Source organism: Microtus oregoni, unplaced genomic scaffold (genome assembly GCF_018167655.1).
Source record: "Microtus oregoni isolate MIOR12 unplaced genomic scaffold, Mior012 000016F_ref0000370, whole genome shotgun sequence".
NCBI classification, from domain to species: Eukaryota; Metazoa; Chordata; class Mammalia; order Rodentia; family Cricetidae; genus Microtus; species Microtus oregoni.
In genome coordinates, this window is record NW_024543075.1 from 30,332,032 (window position 1) to 30,354,916 (window position 22,885).

The 22,885-nt window shown below is 46.1% G+C and overlaps 1 protein-coding gene across 1 annotated transcript in view; it reads right to left on the bottom strand.

The window, feature by feature from the left end:
• Insc (INSC spindle orientation adaptor protein) overlaps positions 1-20,460 on the bottom strand; it is a 110,154-nt gene extending 89,694 nt beyond the window's left edge. Inside the window, exon 1 of the mRNA XM_041666940.1 lies at positions 20,365-20,460. Coding sequence (XP_041522874.1) covers positions 20,365-20,460 — 96 coding nt within the window. The remainder of the gene's footprint in view (positions 1-20,364) is intronic.
• Between the last annotated feature and the right edge of the window lie 2,425 nt (positions 20,461-22,885).

Sequence of the window (22,885 nt, forward strand, 5' to 3'; positions counted from 1 at the left end):
TGAACGGGATCTATCTACCTTCGAGACTTTACCTAAAAGGATACAAAAATTCTATCTATGAAACTGATGTAGGATTCCCCTCTGTATGCTGTAAATGTGTTTTATTATCATTGGTTAATAAAGAAGCTGCTTTGGGCCTTTGACAGGGCAGAACAGAGCAAGGCGAGAATTCCAAGCAGAGATGGAGGAGAAAAGTAGGCAGACTCAGAGAGATGCCATGTAGCCTCCGAAGGAGAAAGATGCCCAGGAACTTTACCGGTAGGCCACAACTTCATTGTAAAATACAAAATAATAAAAATGGGTTAATTTAAGATGCAAGTTAATTAATAAGAAGCCCCGATCTAATAGACCAAGTAGTGTTTTAATTAATATAGTTTCTGTGTAATTATTTCAGGTCTGGGCAGCCAAAAACAAATGAGAAGTCTTTGCCTACAGGAAACTAAATCACGAACTTTTCTGGACTGAGTCTGTGGTACCCAGGAATAAATAGGCTAGTCTTCTTAGAGGACCTTACATCAATCATATTCTTCAAATATTGGAACTTGTGGGCATCCTTGCCACTTAATAACAACAATAACCATGAAGAGAAGGAGAGTGGAAAACACTTAATGGCTATAAGACTGTTCTAAACACTTTACCCTTAGTCTTTAAAGTGGTTACCTTAGTTAGATTACTATGTCATACCTGTTTTTCAGATGAGTAACAAAAGCATGGAAGAAGTTAATGTAGACAAATGGAAAGATAAGTTCACAGGGAGAGAAACCTTCTTGCTGAAGAACACAGCTATGCTCGGGTCATGCACACATGTCTTGTAAACTGCTTGTCATCCCCTGGGAAATCTCAATATGCCTTTGCCTTGGTGAGATCTGTAGAAAGATCAACCAAGGCTTACCATAGTCTGTGGTAGGAAATCAGTGGGAAATTGGTGCCCAATAGTAAATCACGGGTATCTACGCCTGCTTTTATTATTTGTTGTGGTTATCATGAGCAAGGAAGCAACATACTAAGGGAAATTCAAGGGTCCTTATTGGACACTATCTTTGTATGAATGAAGTAGAATAGGTTAGTTAGCTGTAGCACAATTAATAAAAACCCAGAGACAGATATTGGGGTTCGATGTGAAGGTCAGAAAAGCAAAACAGCCAACCACTGGCACCTCTACCTCAGTCCAAAATGGTGATCCTGCCTCCAGGAATCCTCAGAATGAGACTGAGCCTGAGAGCTGTTTCCTCCCATTTTCTATTCCTCTCTAGTGCTGGGATTAAAGGTGTGTACCACTACCACCTGGTTTCTATGGCAAACTAGTGTGGCTACTGGGATTAAAGGTGTGTGTCACCACTGCCTGGTCTGTAAGACTGACCAGGGTGACTGTTTTTCTCTCTGATCTTCAGGCAAGCTTTATTTATTAAAATACAAATGAAGTATCACTACAGATAGCTCAGTAATGTGTGTGAGTCTCTAGAGAGTCGGATACAGAGAGAAAACATCCTGTACTAGCTAGTTTGATGTTAACTTGACACAAGCTAGAGTCATCAGAGAGGAAGGAACCTCAAATGAGAAAATGACTCCATAAGATATAGCTATAAGTCGATTTTTAAATTGGTGATCAATGGGGGAGGCCCTAGTCCATTGTAGGAGGTGTTACCCATGGGCTGGTGGTCCTTAATTCTATAAGAAAAGCAGGCTAAGCAAGCCATGTGGAGAAAGCCATAAGCAGCACCCCTAAATGGTGTCTGCATCAGTTCCTGCCTCCAGGTTCCTGCTCAGCTTGAGTTCCTGACTTTTGATGATGAACTGCTATATGGAACTGTGAGTAAAATAAACCCTTTTCTCCCTGGATTGTTTTTGGTCATGATGTTTCAATAGTAATCTCATGACGTACAACATCAAGATATCCCTGCTGGAATCCATGTACCCAGTACCTGGTTTATACAACCACTCCTCTCTAAATGGCATCACACCATCCAAGTAAACCACAATGCAGCCTCCACCAAAAGTCTTGTGTAGAATCAGAAAAGCCACTACTACCACCATGGCATGTCTTGAAATACAGCCTCCCTGGTTCTGGGACAGACCTGTGCTTTGGAAGCTGCACAGGAAGCTATTGTCTCTGGCACCTGGTTGAGATGAATATTTTCTCTGAAGGTTGTAACTGAGAAACTGGTGGCCAGAACTCTTGAGACCTGAGGTGGACTGTTCCCTGCAAAGGAGCTCACCTGGGCTTTTGAGCCTCCCCTACCAGAGTTCTGTGGATTAAGAATATACATTCAGGGGCAGACTCCCCATGCTTATTAGTGTGTGACCTTGGACACCAGGTTTCATTTTTCTATAAGATGGGAAATATAATCAATCGAAAATGAGAATTCTATATATACCAGTGAGTTTATAGCTACATGATTAGTGGGTGTTTGGTATAAAGATCATGCCATGTCTCTTCTCGTGAAAGCACAGAAGTACAGGAAGAAGTCAGAGACCATTCTGTCAACTCAACTCTAAGTATTCAAAGGCCTTTTCATCCTCAAACTTTAAATGATAACTTCTTACTTTCTAACTTTCCCTGATATAAATATTACCCAACTTCTCAAATGTTGCATATCTTTGATTTGCAGAAGAGAAAGACCTTCCCCACTGGGCCCAGATCCCAGGGTGTTAAAATGAACCATCGCCAGGCTCCAAGCTAATGACTTACTGGTTGTAACTGCCACAAATAGACATAACTCTCAGATAAAGGCCATTAGAGAAAATTGAATAGCTTCAATGTGGCGAAAATTTGGATACATCCTATTTCATAAATCACATACAGAGGTCTCATTCGGCAAGCTACTTCCTTTTCTGTGTCATGACGAAGACCCAACTTGAAGGGGTCTATAGACTCTTGATAAATAGGACATAAGAAGGAGAATTTACATCTTATATCCTCATGAATGGAACCTTTGCTTTTGTCTCAATCCATGAGAGGATGATAGCACAGATGTAACAACCAGGACAAGTCAGGCACTTCTGGTACCTTCCCTGGTCCTCTGCACTGGTGGTCACTAAGTAGCCTTGGGAGGGTAGAACATTGAAGTCATAGAAATGTATGAGTAATCCCACTTTAGCTCTTTGACCTTTGATCTTTTAATCTGTAAGATCAGAATAGAACCCATTCTGTGCTGTTAGACTATACTAAGAGCATAATGCCTACACAAAACTTCAGAAGCCAATAACAACCTAAGAATCTGCTAGGACCCCAAAACCAATTAATAAGACAGTATGTGAGAAGTGTCATGGTATCCTTCCATGTGCCAAATTTCTCACCTAGATGTCAAAGATCTGCTCTTTCCAAAAAGGCTGAAAGGGAAATTGTATTATGTGCATTTGGAAAGAAGCAAAAGGAATTTGAATATAAAGAAAAATCAGTACATAGAGACTGCTGTTGTTTGAAAATTCAAGTTCCCACCTGGATATAAAAATCTAATGCCCAGTGTGAGAGCCTAGGGAGCTAAAAACTAGTGAAGCCCTGCAAATGGATGAACACTATTGTATAAGAGCTCACAGAAGTGGGTTTGCTATCATGATCTTCCTGTCTTCTGCTCACACGAGGACCAGTCCTTTCTGCCCTCTGGAGGGTGCAGCATTCAGCTCTCATCTTGGAAGAAAAGCAGTGCCTCTCTAGATACAAAGTCGTGGGTGCTTGATATTGGACTTCCTTACCTCCTGTACTGCCAGCCAATGCAGTCACTATTCCTAGCATGCCACATGTCACACAGCACTTGGACGGTGTCTAAGGCACAGTAGGAGCTCAGTCAACATGAGAGCGGGCTTGAGTGAAGTCCTATCCATTCTGTCCTATCCATTGAATCTGTCTCCAAGACATGGCCATCTCTGCTCACACACATTCATTCATAAGAGCGGCTAATATTGCCACAGCCATGCAATTCTAAGATGCAATTTATCACACCCTAACCAATGGCACCTTGACTTTGCCAGCTTTCCTTTTTTATGAAGCAGTAGGGGGTCTTTCATTTTAATATATCTTAAATTCAATGAAATGGGATGCATGGTACTTAAGTATGTGCCAAGAACTTTTCTAAGTGTTTCAAATAAATAAACACATTTATACCCCCCAAACATCCAAAGTAATCCATCCCACTGCTGTGCCTCTTTCAGAGAAGAAGAAACAGAAAACTGTAAGTCCCTTAGCTTGTTAGCTTACATGGTTGAAAAGTTGAGTGGAGGTAAAAACACTACCTTCTACTCCAGCCCCCCTTAACATATCACTGTTTTTCAGCAACTAAATTTTAGCTGGCAACAGAGCCCTTTTAGTTAGTTAGTTAGTTAGTTAGTTAGTTAGTTAGTGAGTTAGTTAGTTCAGAGCCTCTTTCTTACACAGAAAACTAACATTATGTTTTTAATTCCAGTGAATTAATGATAGATCAGACAGTTTAAAATACTTCTCCATGAAAATGGCTTTAAATATAAAGATATTTATAAGCATCAGTTACTACTCTTGTTTGTGTGACAAACTCTGTCAAAAAGCAACCTGAGAAATGAAAGAGTTGATTTTGGCTCATAGCTGGCTGGTGCAGCTCATCGCGGTAGAAAAACACAGCTGCAGGAGAATAAAGTGCATTGTGTTCACAGTCAGGAAACAGGGCGATGAATGCAAGTGCGAAGCTGGCTTTCTCCTTTTTATTTTAACTTAGGCCCAGAGCCCAGACCAAAGGATGGTGCTACCCACCATCAGGATGGGTCTTTGCCCTTCAGTTCAACCATTTTGGAAGCATCATCCTAGACAAGCTCAAAGGTGTGTCTCCCAGGTGATTCTAAATCCAATGAAGCTGACAGGGATCCACTTATGGTCTTAAAAATATATCACTGAAGCCGGGCGGTGGTGGCGCACGCCTGTAATCCCAGCACTCGGGAGGCAGAGGCAGGCGGATCTCTGTGAGTTCGAGACCAGCCTGGTCTACAAGAGCTAGTTCCAGGACAGGCTCCAAAACCACAGAGAAACCTTGTCTCGAAAAAACCAATATATATATATATATATATATATATATATATATATATATATATATATCACTGAGCTGGCAGGAAAAAATGGAATAAATCTGGAGAGTCCAAAGCAGGTTGAGGTATCAAAATCATCTGTGAGATGTTGCCTCCCTTGAGTATTTGTTTCTTTTGGGTGTAGGGCAAGGGAGCTATGGGGCTAAAGACTAGGGATTCCCGAAGGGGAAGAACCAAACACAAGCCCAGAAGAGAAGAAACTCAATGCACAGAAAAATGAGAAACTAACCTTCTCTGCAAAGTGTCCGTCATAAAATCTGAGAATTAATCACCATGGCATGACCCTCATAGAGACTGAGGCTTGGGTTTGCATCACCTGCTAGAGGATTGATGATGGAGCTCAATTAGAAATTTCCATTCCAAGAAATAAGAGAATTCTTGGAAACAGATTCAAGAAACAAAGACTACAAATTCTAGCCATGCTATTCTAAGAAAGAACCCAGAAGAATGAAAAGATATATTGGTATGCTAAATGATAGAACCAAAGGAAGCTCAGAGGACACAGACACCTTCAAAAATGAGAAACCAAGGCTCTGAGTGAAGAATGGCATAGTCTAATGAACATTTTACCACCATTGCAAGAAAGATAAGAGAGCATATGTGCAAAGTAGCATTCAAACATAGTAACTTCCATATCCAAAAATAACAGTGAGTGTCAAACAAAACAAATACCAAAGATGCAGACATCTTAGGAAGTTAAAAAGACCAAAGACAGAGGGGATTTTAGAAATATTTAAAGGTAAGTGGATTCCGTTACACAGTGGTTAGCATGCTGGAAGTATCCAGAGAAAAACAGGCGTAGAATGAGCACAACTGCTAAGTGTCAATCACAAGGCAGAAGACAACCAGAAATCACCTGGCTGGGGAGGACTGTCCTGGAGCTCTGTGTTCAGAGGAATGCACTTAGTCAGAAAGTGGATGAAGTAAGACCGTCTCAGAAAAGTAAAAGTCTCACAAGAAAGAATTGCGAAGTCGTTCAGAAGAAATGGAATGTTGCATGGGAAGGTGAACAAGCAAGGAGGACTGTGCAGTCCCAGACACCACGCCTTAGGCTAGCCTAAGCATCAGACCTCAGTGCTACCTCTGCGCGCACACACAATCCAAGTGTCTTCTGGAGGCTATGGCTCTCCCTGAGCTGCTCTCCTTCTGACTGGGAGGGTTTTCTTCTGTAGTGGTACCAGGCAACTTCATAGCCAAAGCCACTTTACCACCCAAGTTCATGTTGAGGGAGACATAACTGGCTGTGAATGAAAATTGCTCTTGAGGAAAGCCACACGAGTACATAAAGTTTCCTCCATGGGCAAGTAGGTCTTCTGGTCAACCATCTCTGAGAGCAGACTCCTGCTCACCTTAGTCAAGGCTGAGTGGGAGAAAACAGCATCCTCCCTGCCTCAAGCCCCAGGTTTATGCTAAAGATGAAGATGGATGAAATGTCCTCTTTATAGGATTTCCTTTTCCACTGGTAGAGATATGCAAATGCATAATCAAGTCAAGCACAGTAATTGGTGTAGCCTGAGTTCAATGAGATGCCCCGCTTTCTCTTGCCGTGGGTGAGCACTCTCTATGCAGACATCCTGGCTGGAATGGAGATGCTCTAAAAAAAAATTGTCTTGCTCCTCCCTTTGCCTGTCAGACTATTGAAACAACTGTCTCCAGGAAATTGAAATTCTCCCCAAGAGCTGGATGAAGGAAGAGCTGACATCTGGTGCTGGCCTGGAGTGTTTGTCTCCAGAAAGAGCGTACCCGATGACAACAACTCGCCTTTCCATCTTACAGGAGAGACTGGAGTGAGACAATGGAAACAGGCAGGACGACACCTTGACCAGGACTAGTTAGTGGTGCATGCCTTTTACCTTCAGATAATCTAAACTTTATATCAGGTCCCTGAAGACAAACTTGGGAGGTCACTGGCCCTCTTTATGTGTCCCTCTTCCTATATGACCATACTGGACAATCTCCTTTCCAGAAACCAGATCCCAGTCTTCTTCCTATAGCTTACTCTTCCCCAAACCCAGGCCACGCTATGGTCTATGTTCAAAGATGGCTTCAAGTGACAAAAGACATCTGAAATTTATCTGAATGATGAATGCTCATTTCTCCTGCTGACTGTAATAGCCACTGACACCCCAATCACTGTACACCCATCTACTGTACCTCTAGGGCACAGCATCCCTCTGCCTATACTCCTGGGCTTCTCAGCCAAGGCTGTTACAGTCTTGCTGGTCCCCAGCCCCAGCCCACCTTGCCTATGCTAATATCTGTCTCATTCTCTCCAAACACAATTCTCACTGTAAAGCCCTACTGGAAACCTGCTGCACTCCCTCAGACCCATGTCTCCACGTACATCTAAGTTCTGTATACTCCTCACAGATGTCAGCCCCTGACCCCAGCTCTCCTTACATCTTTTAGGACTACCATCCTGTACTCCTGTAGGTCCCAGCCCCAAGAACGCTGACCTATTCTCTTCACAATTTCTCCTAGAGAAAGCAGGCTAGTCCTGAGGAGATTTAAACAAGGCCATCGCTTGAATCTTCATCTGGCCTCCATGACAGGGCTACTGCAACACTGCAGTGTTGGCTCCGTTTATGCTGGATTTGCTGAGAATGTTTGACTTCCTAACTGTCCAGTGACCTCTTAGTACACTTTGCCTCCCTGTTAGAGCCAAAGTCCACAAAGATATGCCCACAACAGCTAGTATCCTGCATGGGGTTTCATGTGTTAGAAACAACCAGGCCTGAAGCTGGAGTGATGGCTTAGTCATTAATAGCACTTGCTGGTCCTCCAGAGGACCTATTTGATTCCCAGCATCCACATTAGGCAGCTTACAACTGCCTGTAACTCCATCTCCAGGGGATTTGACATTGCTGGGCTCCTCTAGCATCTGCACTCACATGCACATATCCACACACAGACATATACCTTACAAATAACTAAAATAAATAAATAAAATGAGGCACAATGGAAAGATCCTATGGAACAGAAGGAATAGATGGTCAGTTATGACCACCCTCTGTCCCTTGAGTTAACAGAAGAAGCTTTAAGTTCTCTCTCTTCTCTTTCATCCCCTTCTGCAATCTGTTCTCTTTGTTGCTACCAAAGCATGACCACACTCAACCCTTCCAGTGTCACTCCTAGCATTCTGATTGCCGTATGAGTAACGTGCAGGAACCCTCTGGATCTGGCTGCCATGACTGCACGGACCTCACCTCCTTTGGACTCTGGCCTCACTTCATCCAGTCATACTGACCTTCCTCACACATGCCTCCAGGCCTTCGCCCTTCTCTCTACAATGCTCTCATAGCTTGCGCCTTTTCCTCCTCCCGGCCTCTGCTTGATCTTAACCAAAAGGCAGAGAAGATGCTGGCCTCTGCTTCATCAGTGCTTAACCACACCCTTCCCACTCTTGGAGCTCCTTCGCCATCTCTTACAGCTCCACATAGTGCTGAGAACTGTGTTTGCACCCTGCATGTGACCTGTTGACTGTCCTCCCAAACCAAAAAGCAAATCCTGCAAGGAACTGACATTGGCCCGTCATGCTTCTCGGGTGTCTAGAGCAATGCACAACCCATAGCAGATGCTAAGTAGATGCTTGAACAGATGCGAGAGTGAGCAAGTGTGTAAATGAGTCTGTAACTTAGCCCCTTGGCGCCCTGGGCACGGGTCCAAGATGCTGCTATCTGATGGGGCTGCCATTGTCCTCTCCTGCTCAGTCCCAATCCTGTCTGCTGCAGCAGATGAACAGCACACATTTGGGGAGTTTCGTAAATGACAGTCCCCAGAAAACCGGAAGGACAGCAGCATCTGTAGAGGCGGGGCCAGGGCTACCACTGCCTTGTTTCTAAATGCCATATTTTAAAGCTTGTTCTCCCTACACCTCCAGCCTCTCTAATTCCACAGAAGTAAAGGACAATCAAAGTAGAAAATTAAAAATAAAAAACAGCTCCAGAGGGAGCAGTTTGCCCTTCTCGTTGGGTCTGAGCCCTGACCTCCTCTGCAGAGCCCGACAACCACTTCACATCAACTGGCTACTAGGTTGAGGAGCCAGTGCCTAAGCTATCATGGCAGGGAGGTCAGGAAAGTGGAGAACAAGAAGGGAGTCCGGGAAGGGAAGCAATAAAAGAGAGTTGGTCAGCAGGAAAAAAGCAGACAGAGAAAGAGAAAAAACTGCCACGCTAATCAACAGTAGCCAGTCAGCATGGAGCTGACCCCTCTTGTCTCCTTACCTGGGCCTCTGGGCTCTGAGGACAATAGATTAAAGTAGTTCAAGAGAGAAGGAGATTCTCAGCTTCCAGCGTGGCTTATAAATCCAACATCAACTCTTGTTTGTCGATGGATGGGTAGGTGGTGGATGTGTGGGTGGGGGAGATTGGTGGATGACGGGAGAGTGAGGAGTGCAGGAATGGATGAGCCAGGGGGACCACACGGCCTATACTATGCTTGACTTATTCTACAAGGGGGACTGGCTGGGTCTGTGAGCCCAGTTTCCTGTATTCCCTTCAGGCTTATGCCCAGCCGAGTTGCATGTTGGCAGCTGCTGATCATACAATCATTCAGGAGACCGGCCTGCTCCAGGGAGCCTTCCTGTGTCAGTAATGATATTTCCCCAACACATAATATATGGGCTCCGCAAACCAGGGTGGGGAAAACAAAGAAGCCCAAGCTCAGGGATAGCACTGGAGGTCAGCTGCCTTCTCAAGAGCACCCCTTGGGGTTATACGGAAATATGATGGGACCTGATCAGCATTTCCACAAATCTCCTAGGGGACAGTCCAAGTCATTAAGATGGTACACGTTCCAAGATGAATGATTTATCTTCATCTTCAAATAAAGTTCTCACTTAAATGTTCTTTATGTTAAATTGTGCCATCATCTTTTTGGCTGCTCAGTAACACTTCATCCACCCACCAGCTTGCTCATTTATCCATCTATCCATTCACTCAACGTGTCCCTGTGGCGTGTGTCGGCTGTATTCTGCTACCAACTAGGATAAAGCAAACTGCAAAAGGGAAATGTCCCAGACAGCACAGAGCCATAAAATAAAACAAGATAAAATAAAATGTATTAATTATTACAGCAGAAAGGGAGATCCATACTGTGATGAGGTCTTAAAGGAGGCATGATGTGTTTTAAAAACTCTATAAAATGGGATTTGATCTAGTCAGGGAAGTCATGGAAACTGAGGGATAGGTAGACATTTGGCAGGTCAGGAGAGGAAGGAAGAGAATTCTAGACAGCAGAGCAACTTTTGCAAAGGTCTATGGCAGCAGGGATAAAAGAACAAGCCTGGGAGAGGATCACTGAGACAAAGAGGGAGGGGAGTACTGTGGTGTGGGAAGATGTGGGCAGGGCCAGACAAATGAGACCTCATCAGCTTGCTTGGGTATTTGATCTTTATCTCAAGATCACTTGGAAGCTACTGAAGTGTTTTAAAGTAGAGAAATGGCAAAAGTAGAATTGTTCTGAAGTCCCCTTTGGCTGCTCTATGAAGATGTACTGGAGGGCAGCAGGTATGGACACATTGTCACTCGGGTGTTTAGGGTGTTACCTTGAACTAGAGGATGCTGGTGATGATGGAGACAAGTGATGGATTTAAGGGATACACACTCATGTGACCAGGCATGAGGGTGGCTGATTCAGGCTTGGAGCAGAGAGATGAAGAGGAGGATGGTTTCATCTCTCTATCTTAGAGATAGTGAGGTTGATGGCTCCATCTCTCTGGTTTAGAGATGATGAGGATGGTGGCTTCATCTCCATGTCTTAGAGATGATAAGGAAGATGATCTCTCGTTTGTGCAGCTGTAGAGATGAGTGAGATCTGAAACACCTGGTGAGGATCAGGTACTCCCAAGATTGACAGGGCAGGAAGAAATGGACAGGCATTCCATAATGAATGTGTTGAGTTTGCCAGGCCTTGGACACGTCATCCTGGGAGACTCCTTGACTGCCTCTCTGTTATTTTCTGTTTTCAACAGTTACTGCGTAGTATTGACTCCACTGTGTCTCCATATTGACTCAGCTCAGACCCCTGTGATTATTCCCTGTGTAGTTAAAGCAATATCCTGGCTCTTTCCTCTCTAACTTTTCCCCTTCACACACAAGTCTTTTTAAATAGTATCTCCTGAAAGAGACCTTCGCTGAACTACCCTCACCCTAACATGCCCATACCCTGTTACTCTCTATATTAGGCTAACGGATTATTTCTTCTAAGAAAACACAGCATCTATCATCTTGGTTTACTGTGAAAGGAAATAGACATACATGTCTTAGCTCTGCCAAGAGACCATATATACCAATAACAAGGGCATGGGTTGCCCACAATTGGGTTTCTAAATGTCATTACCCCATAAAAGAAGCCTGGGATCCTCAAACAAATGTCTAATTCCAAGCTGGAATAAAGAAGAATCAAAATAAACCCTAACTTCTTGCTACTTCAGATAATAAGGAAGCACTCAGAGAATCATGGAAACTAATTGAAGAGAAACAGAAGCCAGTTTGCAATAGCTTCCCACTAACTGAATCTGAGATTGTGTGACTATCAGAACTAAAATAAACAAAACACTTGATTCATCTGATGAATTAAAAATTTATGAGACCCCCCATTAAAGAAGAAAGGGAGGAATAGAGGGAGGGAGAAAATAAGTACTCTTTCTTATAAGAGAATAACAATAAATAAATATAAAATAAATAATGAATTCAAAATTATGACTGATATATCACTGTAAGTTTTATGAAAAATATAGTCTGTCTATATTCTCAAAATATATATTTTCTCTGTCTGTATTCTCAAAGTATCTTTCTACAAGTTACTTGTTAACTTAGATGAAAACAGCAATTTCACTGTGGAAAACTGATAGACATCACCAGAAGTGAGCAAGGACAACCTCCATCACCAGAAGTCAAGGGCTTGCTGAACTGAAGACTCAAGAGAACACAGTTGCCTGCCTAGATCATACAAACTTTAGCTGTGCAGACCACCAAACACCCAACATGGAGGATACTTAATGCAATAGCCACCTGCACTGTTCAAAACAAAGGGGGCAAGAGAAATAACACAGAGGAGACAAAGGAGACACAAGAGTTAGAAGGAAGACGGTAAAGCCACAAAGACCGTATCAGGGCTGTAATAAATGATCTTCTTTGTCAGGTTGTCTGAAACTGAAATCAGTCAGAAGACACGCTTCTGGGCATGTCTGTGAGGATGTTTCCCAAGAGGTTTAACTGAATAATGAAGACACACAACCCTAAATACAAGGGGGGAGGGAGTAGGAAGCCAGATGAGTACAAGCACCCCACTTTCTCTGCCACTACACTTACGTCTTCATCATCCCAATAAGCTACATGTCCTCAGATCATGGACCAAAAAAACACCCCTTTTGTTCCTTAGGCTGCTTTTGTCAGGGTTGCCACAGCTGCAAGAAAGATGAGTAACACAGCACAGCCTGCCCTAAGGCAGAAGACTGTCCTTCTCTAGACACACTGAAGGATTTAGGGATAAAGAGGGAGTGTGTCTCTAATTCATTCTGAGATTGGTCAAAAATATAAAAAATTGGTTTGCATTCACACTCTTAATAAAAATAAAAACATAATGTATTTATAACCATGAGAAGGGTGTATTTTCTCGTTATTGGAGAGAACAGAAAGCAGAATGGATTTTTAAAAAGATATACAATCACCTAAAAACTGGATGAAGGGAAATTTCTCATCTGGTCTTGCAAATTTTAATTAAGTTTAATATAAGATTAAAATTCAAAGTGACAGTGGGGTGGTGGTGACACATGCCTTTAATCCTAGCACTCGGGAGGGGATCTCTGTGAGCTCGAGGCCAACCTGGTCTACAAAAGCTATTCCAGGACAGGCACCAAAGCTACAGAGAAACCCTGTCTCGAAAACCAAAACAAAAAAATTCAAAGTGGTATAAAATAGTAAGCAGCTAATAAACATTTACTGAACAAATGAGTGGACTCCCGTTGCTCTATAACCTCTGTATTGAAAATGTCCAGTGCCCTGCCTGTCAATATGTGAGAACTATCTGGATAACCGAGCATGGCATCATGGCCCAGTACCCTTTCCAGGCTCTTTGCAGAGTCTCCTATCTCATTTCCATCACTACTGAACCACACCGCAGGCTCCAGTCACAGTAACTGAGAGTCCCCAAAGCACACACTAAGAAAAGCTTCGTGGGGTCTAGAGAGATGACTCAGTGGATACGCACTCACCATGCAGGCATGAGGACCAGGGAATGGACCTCCAGTACCACGTGAAAGCCAGATGGGCACAGCAGTCCACTTGTAATCAGTGCCCGGGAGACAGAGACAGGATCCCCAGGGCAAGCTTACTAAACTAGACTGGCCCATGGGTAAGCTCTGGCATCAGCAACTCCATAAAGAATGCCGAGAGTGTGAGGAAGACATCCATGGGCACAGCTGTGTATGCATGCCTGCATATACATGCGAACATACACGCACCAGAAAGAGAGAGAGAGAGAGAGAGAGAGAGAGAGAGAGAGAGAGAGAGAGCACTAATTTAGCTCCTGAGCACAAGCTTGTCCTCCTCTTCACTTTCTGGAACTGATTATGTTTGAAGATGAAGAGAATGAGTGTCCATCTCTGGAAAGGCCTCTCTGATGTGCACATTTGGAGAGTACCCGGCCCGAATGGACCATATCTAGCAACAGACAGGCCTCTGTGTATGTACATCTATCTTGTCACATGGTCAGATAATGACTTGGGGACTAGGGTGTTCCTTTGTCTCTTTACCGCAGGCTTTGCCTGGGTCCAGAGAAATGGGTTCACTTATATATCAGCCATGAATTAGCAACTCAGTACTAACTGAACGTCTAGATTTGTCTCTGGGTTCTTCTTCATCATCCTCAAAATGTACAGAGGGCTGAGGGAAAGGAGCTTGGCTCTTATTTTACACAGAAGGAAGAGGGATCAGGGAAGGTAAGATAACACAGCATTCTCAGAGGCTGAGATCTGGTGCCCACCTCTCTTGCGGTCTAGTGTTCTTTCGTGAAGGCAGATGGAACAGGAAGCAGGGAGATCGTCTTTCAGGGTTTGTTCTTTCTATGACAAATGCTTGGTTCCTGATTACCCCCTGCTTCTATCATCACCGCTGAAATAAGGCACACCCATTTTCCAGGCCAGCAAACTGAGATTAGACGTCGGATCTTACTTTCTGCCTGCAAAGCTTATGGGCTTTTCCTCTCGCATTGCCAGTGTGCGCAGCACAACTCTGACTCCATTAGGATGAACGACCTGGATGTAACACTCTGTCCCACAACAGCTCACAGGCTCACAATGCAGCTCACACTCTCAGACCACAGGCCACACTTCCCAGGGTTTCCAAACCGAGATGTTTGGTTTGTAAGACTAGCTTTCCATCTCTCCCGTGCAAACTGAACACCATCCGCAATTACTCAGCCAAACTGCTGACGCCCACAGACACTGCATCACGCCTGGCAGAATCCTGTCTGCCCAGAGACAACCTCAGGGGATCTGGGACACCCCAGAGCTTGGCACTGGGGGTACTTAGAGCTGGAGGAGGGGAGTTTGGACTGACAAGATCCTGGAGCTTTGGTGGGGACTGTATTCCAACAACAGAGATTGCTCTGGGGAAGAATAAAACCACAGAAGCCCAGTGTTCCCTACCCCATGATGTTGGCTGGAAGACCTGAACCTGGCCCATGAGGCCTTCCCTCACCTTGTACTCCCATGTCCCAGAGAATGACTACCACTATCTGAGGTTGGGAAGGCCAGGGATGCCACTCAGCCATGAAGCTGGCAATATTCACTTCCTAGTTCGAGACAGCGACAAGCCCTTAGGGCCACCCCTAGCTTACCCGACGGGGTAGTTTTCCTGCTTTCGGGTATCCATAATTGGGAGAGTTGCCTGTCCTACTCAGTGGCCAGCACCCATCCACTGGAGACTCCAGTGGGCAGACCTGGCAAAGGAGTATGGCAGGCTCTGACCTGGGACTTATGGGACCTAGCTATGCTTCCGTTCCCTTGTGTCTAAGCTGCAAGTGCCCATTTCAGAAGGGGTCTTAGAGGTTTCATGAAACAAAAGATTTAAAGAGCTCAAAACAGAGAACTGGCTTTTACTAGATATTAAGTGTGGGAAACTGTGAGTGGCCTTCCCGCTCACACATCCTGGCATCCCACACCATGTTCTCTTGCTGGTTTGAAGCTTGCTTACCAGGTCAAGTTTCAGTGTCTGGAAGCCAACAGAGCATAACCAGAATGAGTACTCGGCAGAGGTACAGTCTCATCTTTGAGGTCACATTGGTCCAGAAAAGAGCAAAACCGCTAAACCTTACCCAGTAGCAGGCCCAGGGTATTTCCTCTTTCGCCTCTGCGGTCAAATGCTTCTCACACAGTTAGCCTTGAGCATGGGCAGGGGCCACCATCTCAGTTGATTTAGCGCTCATGGAGTAGCAGACACCCACATGGGGCTGGAAAGGTCACCACCAAGCACCTCAACCTCTGCTCTGTGCAAGCGTGGCCTCCGGTGTGGGATTTTCCCCAAACGCAGCAACCTCTACAAGGAAAATAATCTTCCAGAAGGAATTAAATCTTTCACAAGCCTTGTGATAGCTTGAGCCCTGCCCTGGATCTCTACCAGTAATAAATGGCTTTCTGTCTATCTGGCAGACTTGAGACCCCTTCTGGAGAAAGAGATGGGGGCTGAACACCATCCCATGGCCTTAAGACTGAGGGGAGGAGACAAGATAACCCTCCATGGGCCCCTGCATGCTCTGAACTCCGACATTCTTCATCCCAACCTCTGTCTCCACAAGGCCTCAATCAAGTGGAGGGAAGCAGGGCTCAGACCCAAGAGACACAGACCTCCCTAGCAAAGCCCTAGGCAAGGCAGGCTCACATGAGGAAGGGGCAGTCGTGGGGCCATGGCCAGGTTTAGGGCAAGGATCAAACCCCTTTGGGCACCCAGACACTAGGGCTTTTGAGACACAGAGGGGCTGAAGGCCTCAGAGCAGGGGTGTTGATCAATGCCCCAATTCATTCTAGACAATCCCCATTGTCTGAACCAGCACAGAGATAGCCATTCTCTCCATCAGCCACTAGGAAGAAAAGCCCCAAGACATGGTTACCAATCAGAGCTCAAGCATGGAAGTCTCAACTGAGACATATAGATTAAAAATCAGATGACAGATCTCCAAAGGGGTTGAAAAAAAAAAGAAAGAAAGAAAGAGTATGTCCAAATAATGTGGTTTCAATCTTCAGAGACTAACAGAATTATTGATTGGTGGTTATTCTTTTATTATTAATATTATTATCATTATACTTATTCTCGTTTCTTCTATAAAGTATAAGGAAATTTACATCTAAAGATGTAGTCTCTGCAGTTGTTAAAGTAGAAACCAGAGCTCAAGTGATAATTGTTTCTAACTTAGCAGAATGGAACGGTATGCTGTCCCGGGGGGTTCCTAGAAGTCAGAGTGAGAAGGGAACCATGAAAGGGAAAATACTTCCTTCTCTCGGCAGAAAGCCTGCTAAGCTAGCCACAGCCAGCCTTTGTTTATCCTTTTCTCAGGGTTGGATCTAGGATCAGACCAAAGGAAAAGTAGACCCTAGTGGACTGCTCTGGAAATGGTTAAGCCAGGATCCTTTCAAGAGACTGAAAAGGCAGCATTTAGGCCAAATCACAAACTCAAAACCTTCCCCAACTTCACAACCAAAGAAGCACATTGAGTTTGGACACAGAACAGAAGCCTACAGAGAAGAGAACGGCCAGGGCAGGAGGACTCGAGATATCATAATGCAGTAATAACTGTAAATGTAAGTACCAGCCCCTGGCATTTGGGGGCATTCGGTGTTCCAAGCACTGTTACTGGTCTCCCAATGGTCTCCATGTAGCTGCTGAAGGAGAGGGAGGGGTGTTGAAAGGGCTATCTCCCCAGCAGCTGCAGGCAGAGGGACTCAAACCCAGGAACAGAAAGAATGGGTCCAGATCCATTCGCCACCCCATGCCCTGCCCAGCCCCACAGTCTCCCTGCACCTCTGCAGCTTAATGCACCTGAATCATGAACTTGAGTCTGGGGCAAGCTACAGGTGCCGAGGTTGACGCATATCCTCGTCTAGCCCATCTCACCTGGTAAGATGGGCCTTCTCCCCTCTAAAGGAGCAACTGCTGTGTTTCATATCTGTTCCGTGGCTCGGCTCCGTGGACAGCCCTAGTGCAGATGAGATGAGATACCCAACGGTGTCATGTCACCTCCTGCCTTAACCCCCAGAAAAAAACCCTCAATGCAAAGTATTCTCCTACTCAGTTCAGGTTTCTGAGCCCATTTTTTTTATAGATTCCCAATGAAGGGTACAGGAAGTAAACTGGGCTAGAGGTAGATGCCAGGGTCAATTCAAGGCTGTGGGATTTTGCTTACGCATTTACAACATGAATGCACGCTGCCTACATGCCGTTTGCCATGGGTGTGCAGTCTGTGTGCAGCGTGGCTGCACTTGGTGTACATGAATGAGTGTCCCCTGTCCCCCATTCCCGACCCCGGCCTCTTCTCCTGGTTATGAAAGTGGAGTTCCAATCCTGGCCCCATTGTGTCCATCACAATTTCACTCGCTCTCATATCGGATGAGAGCTTTAAACTCCAGTGTGGGCCAAAGCCCTGAGAAACCAAAGCTGCCTGACCTACAAGAAAGTCACCCAGCTTGAGGACAACAACTGGGGACAAATCAGGTCACCCTAGAAAGTGTGAGTTCTGGTGTCTATTGCTCCTTATTCACCTCTGCCTCCTGAGCTGTCTCTCACCCTCATCCGTCACCCTTACTGGCAGGTTCCCTTCCTCTAGGCAACTCTCTGTCCCCTGTTCACTTCCACGGGCACAGCTTAGACCCACCTGTGTGCCATGGACACAGCAGCCACCTGTGAGCATGCTCCAGGCCTTCTCTCTTCTCTCTCTCTCTCTCTCTCTCTCTCTCTCTCTCTCTCTCTCTCTCTCACACACACACACACACACACACACACACACACACACACACACACACACACACACTTGGGAGGGCATGTTAGAAAACTCCACATGCTGGCATTCTGTGCTAGACACACTCCCTTCCACTGACACCCACTCGTACTCACAAACTCTCTCACTGACACAGTCACACCTGCTTTCCTAGGGGACACAATTACGCCAGCAACTCCAGCCCCAGCCCCTGAATCCAGTCATGGGAGCTAGCCATCCCCTCTGTTTACTTACTCTGAGCTTACAAGGCAGAAAGCGGGTGTTTGCAGGGGCCAGCGATGGGTGGCAGCTCCCAGCAGTTGAAACTCCGGTGGCCAGGCGCAAAGTGGCCGCGGGGGGCCGGCGCCGCCGGAGGCTGTCTGCTGCCCCCACCCCCCAATCTCAGGCTCTTCCCTAGCGGTGCGCACCCCTCCAAATGTTTGTCCTGAGCCAAGCACCGTGGCCTGCGAGGCTCTGCCGGGGAGCGAGGGCTATTTCGGAGCCCCTGGCCACAGTGGAGACCGCGCGCTGTCATCTGTGGGAGCTCTGGAATGGGGACGCGGTCGGGTCTAATTAGAGACCCGGCTCACCCCTGGGCTGGGCCGTCACCCGGAGCCACCAGAGCCGGCCAGGCGAGGGCGCCCACATGTGTCCCGCATGCCAACATCTGGAGAGGGGAAAGGACTGAGCTGCCATGATCAGTTTCCTGGAACTGAAAGAAAACAAGGAGAGATTTGGGAGCAATTCACATCCCTAAGGAGGGCACAGCCTCGCTGAGCAGCCCCAAACGCCAGGAATGCGGCTGGGTTTGTCCACTGCAGGTGCTTCCCTTTGGAAACTCAGTTACCCACTTTAGTCACCCTCCACATGACAAACCTGCCAAAAATGACAGGGGGTGTTGGTGAGATGCCTCCCTACCTCGCCCTCACCCCTGGGCTCCATGTCAGATGGCTAAGTCCACAGAAGTCTGGGCCAGGCCCAAAAGCTCTGGAATGCTACATTTTCAGACGGAAAGGAAGCTTCTAGTTCATTCCATCCAATACCTTCCACCCTGGTTTGAATCCCCAGGGCCTGAGGAGCCTCTACTTCATAGATTGCCAAAAGACATTTGTCCACTACCTGGGCCCATGATGGGAGGTTTGCAGGTTTGCACACATTATATGTTCGGGGAGAGCTGGTTAAGCACCACTTCTATGGTCCAATGTTCCAGATCCCTGCCTTAATGCTAAACACTCCTATTCCTTGCTTCGAGCTCTGGTTGGCACAGCTGTTGCCTGGCCTTGGGCATACCACAGCTTTGATATAAAATCACCAACTTTGTCTCTTTGGGGACTCAGGGCTATGCAGGTGGCCCAGCCACTGCCAGGACAAGCCAATGTCAACCCCTGTCTGCTTCCATCCAGGCAGCAGGACTTTGCCCCTTGGGTCTGCTTCCTTCACTAGAGCAGAACTGGAGCCTCTAGGGGATATTGTCTGGGCACTGACATTACATCACACCGTCCTCAGGTGGGAAGTCTACAGAATCTCCCCATGCACTCCTGGTGGGTTAAGGTGTAAGCAGATAACCTGGGCTCTGTCCTCCCTCTACCGCTCCCTAGCTGTATCTTAGTCATGGCATCCAACTGCTCTGACCTTTATTTAGTTTTCCCAGATATATAGTGGAATCATAACCAGATCTGCCTGCTCTTAAGGCTTTAAAAGTCTGAAAGCTCAGGGCTGTGACGTGACCAGGAAGGCTAAGATGCTTTAGCATGTCAGAAGTGAGGCTTAGGTCTTAAACAGCATTCCTGTTAGCAAGAGACCTCAGAAGGCTTTTATTTTGATTCCAATCTTGTACCTATACTTGAGAGTAAGGAGAATCACTAAGTTTGCTACATGTACTCTTTAGGCACTTGCAGTTAAAACTTCAACCTAACATATATACATGCACACCATACGTACATGCATACCACATACACACACAAGCACACACACCACACACATACAGACACAAACGCTTACATACACACACATATACACAAAGATACATATGCACATATGTATATACACATGCAGACCCATAAATACACAGACACAAACATACATATATACACACAAAGACAGAGACACCCAAACACCCACATATGCACATATACAAACACCCACATATACACATACATATGTAAATGTATACAGGAACACACAAAAGTACACACAGGCACACATAACAAACATACACATGTGTACACGTACATAGGCACACATGCATGTCCACATACATGCACACACATGCATGAACACACATGTGTGTATACAAATAAATGTATGCACACAAGTAAATGTATGCATACAAATACAGATACCTACAACACAGCACAGCCTCCTGGATTCCTGGGCTCCCCATAAGCCCCAGTTGCCTGGACCCTCTTGAGTGGATTCGCCGTCCCCTGGGGGCCGCCTCATGGTTACAGTCTGGACTGCAGTGATTCAGGTATCCTTACAGAGGCCCCTGAGAGCAGCTCCGTTCTCTCCACCCATCCTTCTGGGCCATGACTGATGAGGCCTTCAAGGCTAATCAGGACCAAAGCTGCCTCCGGAGCTCATTGTTAAAGTACCCTCCCTTGCACCCCCTCCCCTCTGCTTGCTTGGCCTCCACAGCGCTACCCTGCTTAATTCTTAATGGAAATTCCATCCCCTTTGCAGGCTCTAGCTGGCTCAGGGAGCCCAGGCAAGAGCCAACAGTAAACCCCACCCAGGGAGAAGGGGGCCCGCCTGGCCATATAAACACATACAAATGTTCACAGACACACAGACAGAGACAGTCACAGAGGCAGACTTCCCCACACATTGAAGGAGTGTAAGATACCAGTGACTAAGGTTATACACCTTACTTGGGGTTTTCTCCTCTCGAAGCCTCCTACCGACACTAAGTTCAGTATCATCCCCATTCTATACACAGAGAAACTGAGGCAGGGAATCAGGGAGCTCATGTGAGGCCTCTGGTAATTAATCAGTCCCACACATGAACACCAGGAGCTGCGCACAGAGACGCATGCTCACTGCGCATGCATTTTGGCAACTGTAGTAACTTTTGGCAGATGTCATTCCCATTACACAGACAGGGACTACAGGAAGCCGCACAGTTGGTGATAAAAAGGGTGTTGTAGCATGGATGTGAAATATCACCCACAGGGTCATGTGTCTCCAGCTTGGTGCTGTCTTGGGAGGCTGTGGAGCTGTAGGTGGTAGGTTATCAGAGGACAGGACCTAAGGGCTAGAGTCCAGCCCCTCATTTAGCATTTAAGTTCTCTGGCCCTCTGCTTCCTGGTCTATAGGGAATCCTGGCCTTCCCTGCCGCTCAGTGCCTTCCTTACCATGGTAGACTGTGCCCTCAAATCATGAGCCAAAACAAGTATCTCTCCCCTTAAGAGCTTCTTGTTGGGGTTTTTGGTGGCAATGACATGGAGAGTAACTAAAAGAGAGGCCCAGAGATGTTCAAGGGAACCCACGGAGGTGCACAGCAGGCACACGGTAAGGAGACAGACTTACGCACCCTAGGTATAATTACAGATAGCTGTGGCACCTAACCAATTAGGAATCTGGGAATTTCTGCATCCGACAGATGTCCATTCCAGCCTGACTGCAAGTCCTTTTCCTCTCAGAGGGTCTAGGCTCCACCCACCAGTCTCACATACTGCTTATATGTTACTTCTAGAAGCACAAGTTCAAACCCCAGTGGATGAAGACTTAAGGCTTACAATCCACTCCACCAGGGCCATAGTCACCCCCTAGGCTTGATCTGAGTCCAGCTTTCCCTACATTCCCTTCTTGGTCTTTGAGAGAAGGTCCAACGCTACCACATCCTTTTGACTCAGTCACAGAACACATGCCAATGAGCCCTCAAAGAATCTGAGTGAGTACTGCCCACGGGCTGCTTAAAGGGCTTCCCACCCCACAGCCTGAGTTCTGCTCTCCAGACCCAGACAAGGCTGGAGGGAGCTCATGGACGTTCACAGCACGGCATTGGAGCATTAACACCATTTCAAAGAGAGCCAAGCTTCAAAGAGATGGTAGAGAGGAGCGGCAGCTCAGCAATAACACCAGCAACCTGAGAAGTCCCGCACCTGAATGACTGAGAGAAGGCAGCTACAGATAGAAGGCAAGATCAGTGGTGTCAGCAGCTCTGGAGCTCAGGCATTGCCAGAAGGTTCCCTGCCACACTAGTAGCATCTACAAGCTGGGCAAGAAATGGGCATCCTCCCAAGCCCCCCTAAAGGAGCATGCCTGGGGGGCTGGCGAGATGGCTCAGCACTGGATGTTCTTCCAGAGGTCCTGAGTTCAATTCCCAGCAACCAATTGGTGGCTCACAGCCATCTATAATGGGATCTGGTGCCCTCTTCTGGTGTATGTGCAGATAGAGCACAGTATACATAAAGTAAATAAATCTTTAAAAATAGATAAATAAATTTTAAAAAATAAATTAAGAAATAAAGCACTCATACATATAAAATACATCTTAAAATATTTTTTAAAAAAGAGCATGCCCAGGATGGCCTGGGAGTGGCTTTGTATGGCAGCCTGGAGGCTTTGTAACCTCAGTATCATCTGCCTAGTTACACCAGCCAAAGATGTAAACAAGCATCTCAAGGGACAAAGGATCAGTGTAAACTACTAGTGTAAAGGGATGCAGCTTATCATGGTGCAGAAGGCTTGCTAGAGGACTCTTGTTCACTGTGGCAGGAGCTTGCAGCATGGCCCCAGCAGTGTGCAGTTGGCGTTCTTCATCGCCTCACATCTTCATAGGAAAGAAAGCGGACAGGAAATGGGACCAGGTTGTAAAACCTCAAGGCCCTTGTAACCTTCAGTATCCAAACACATGAGGCCTTTC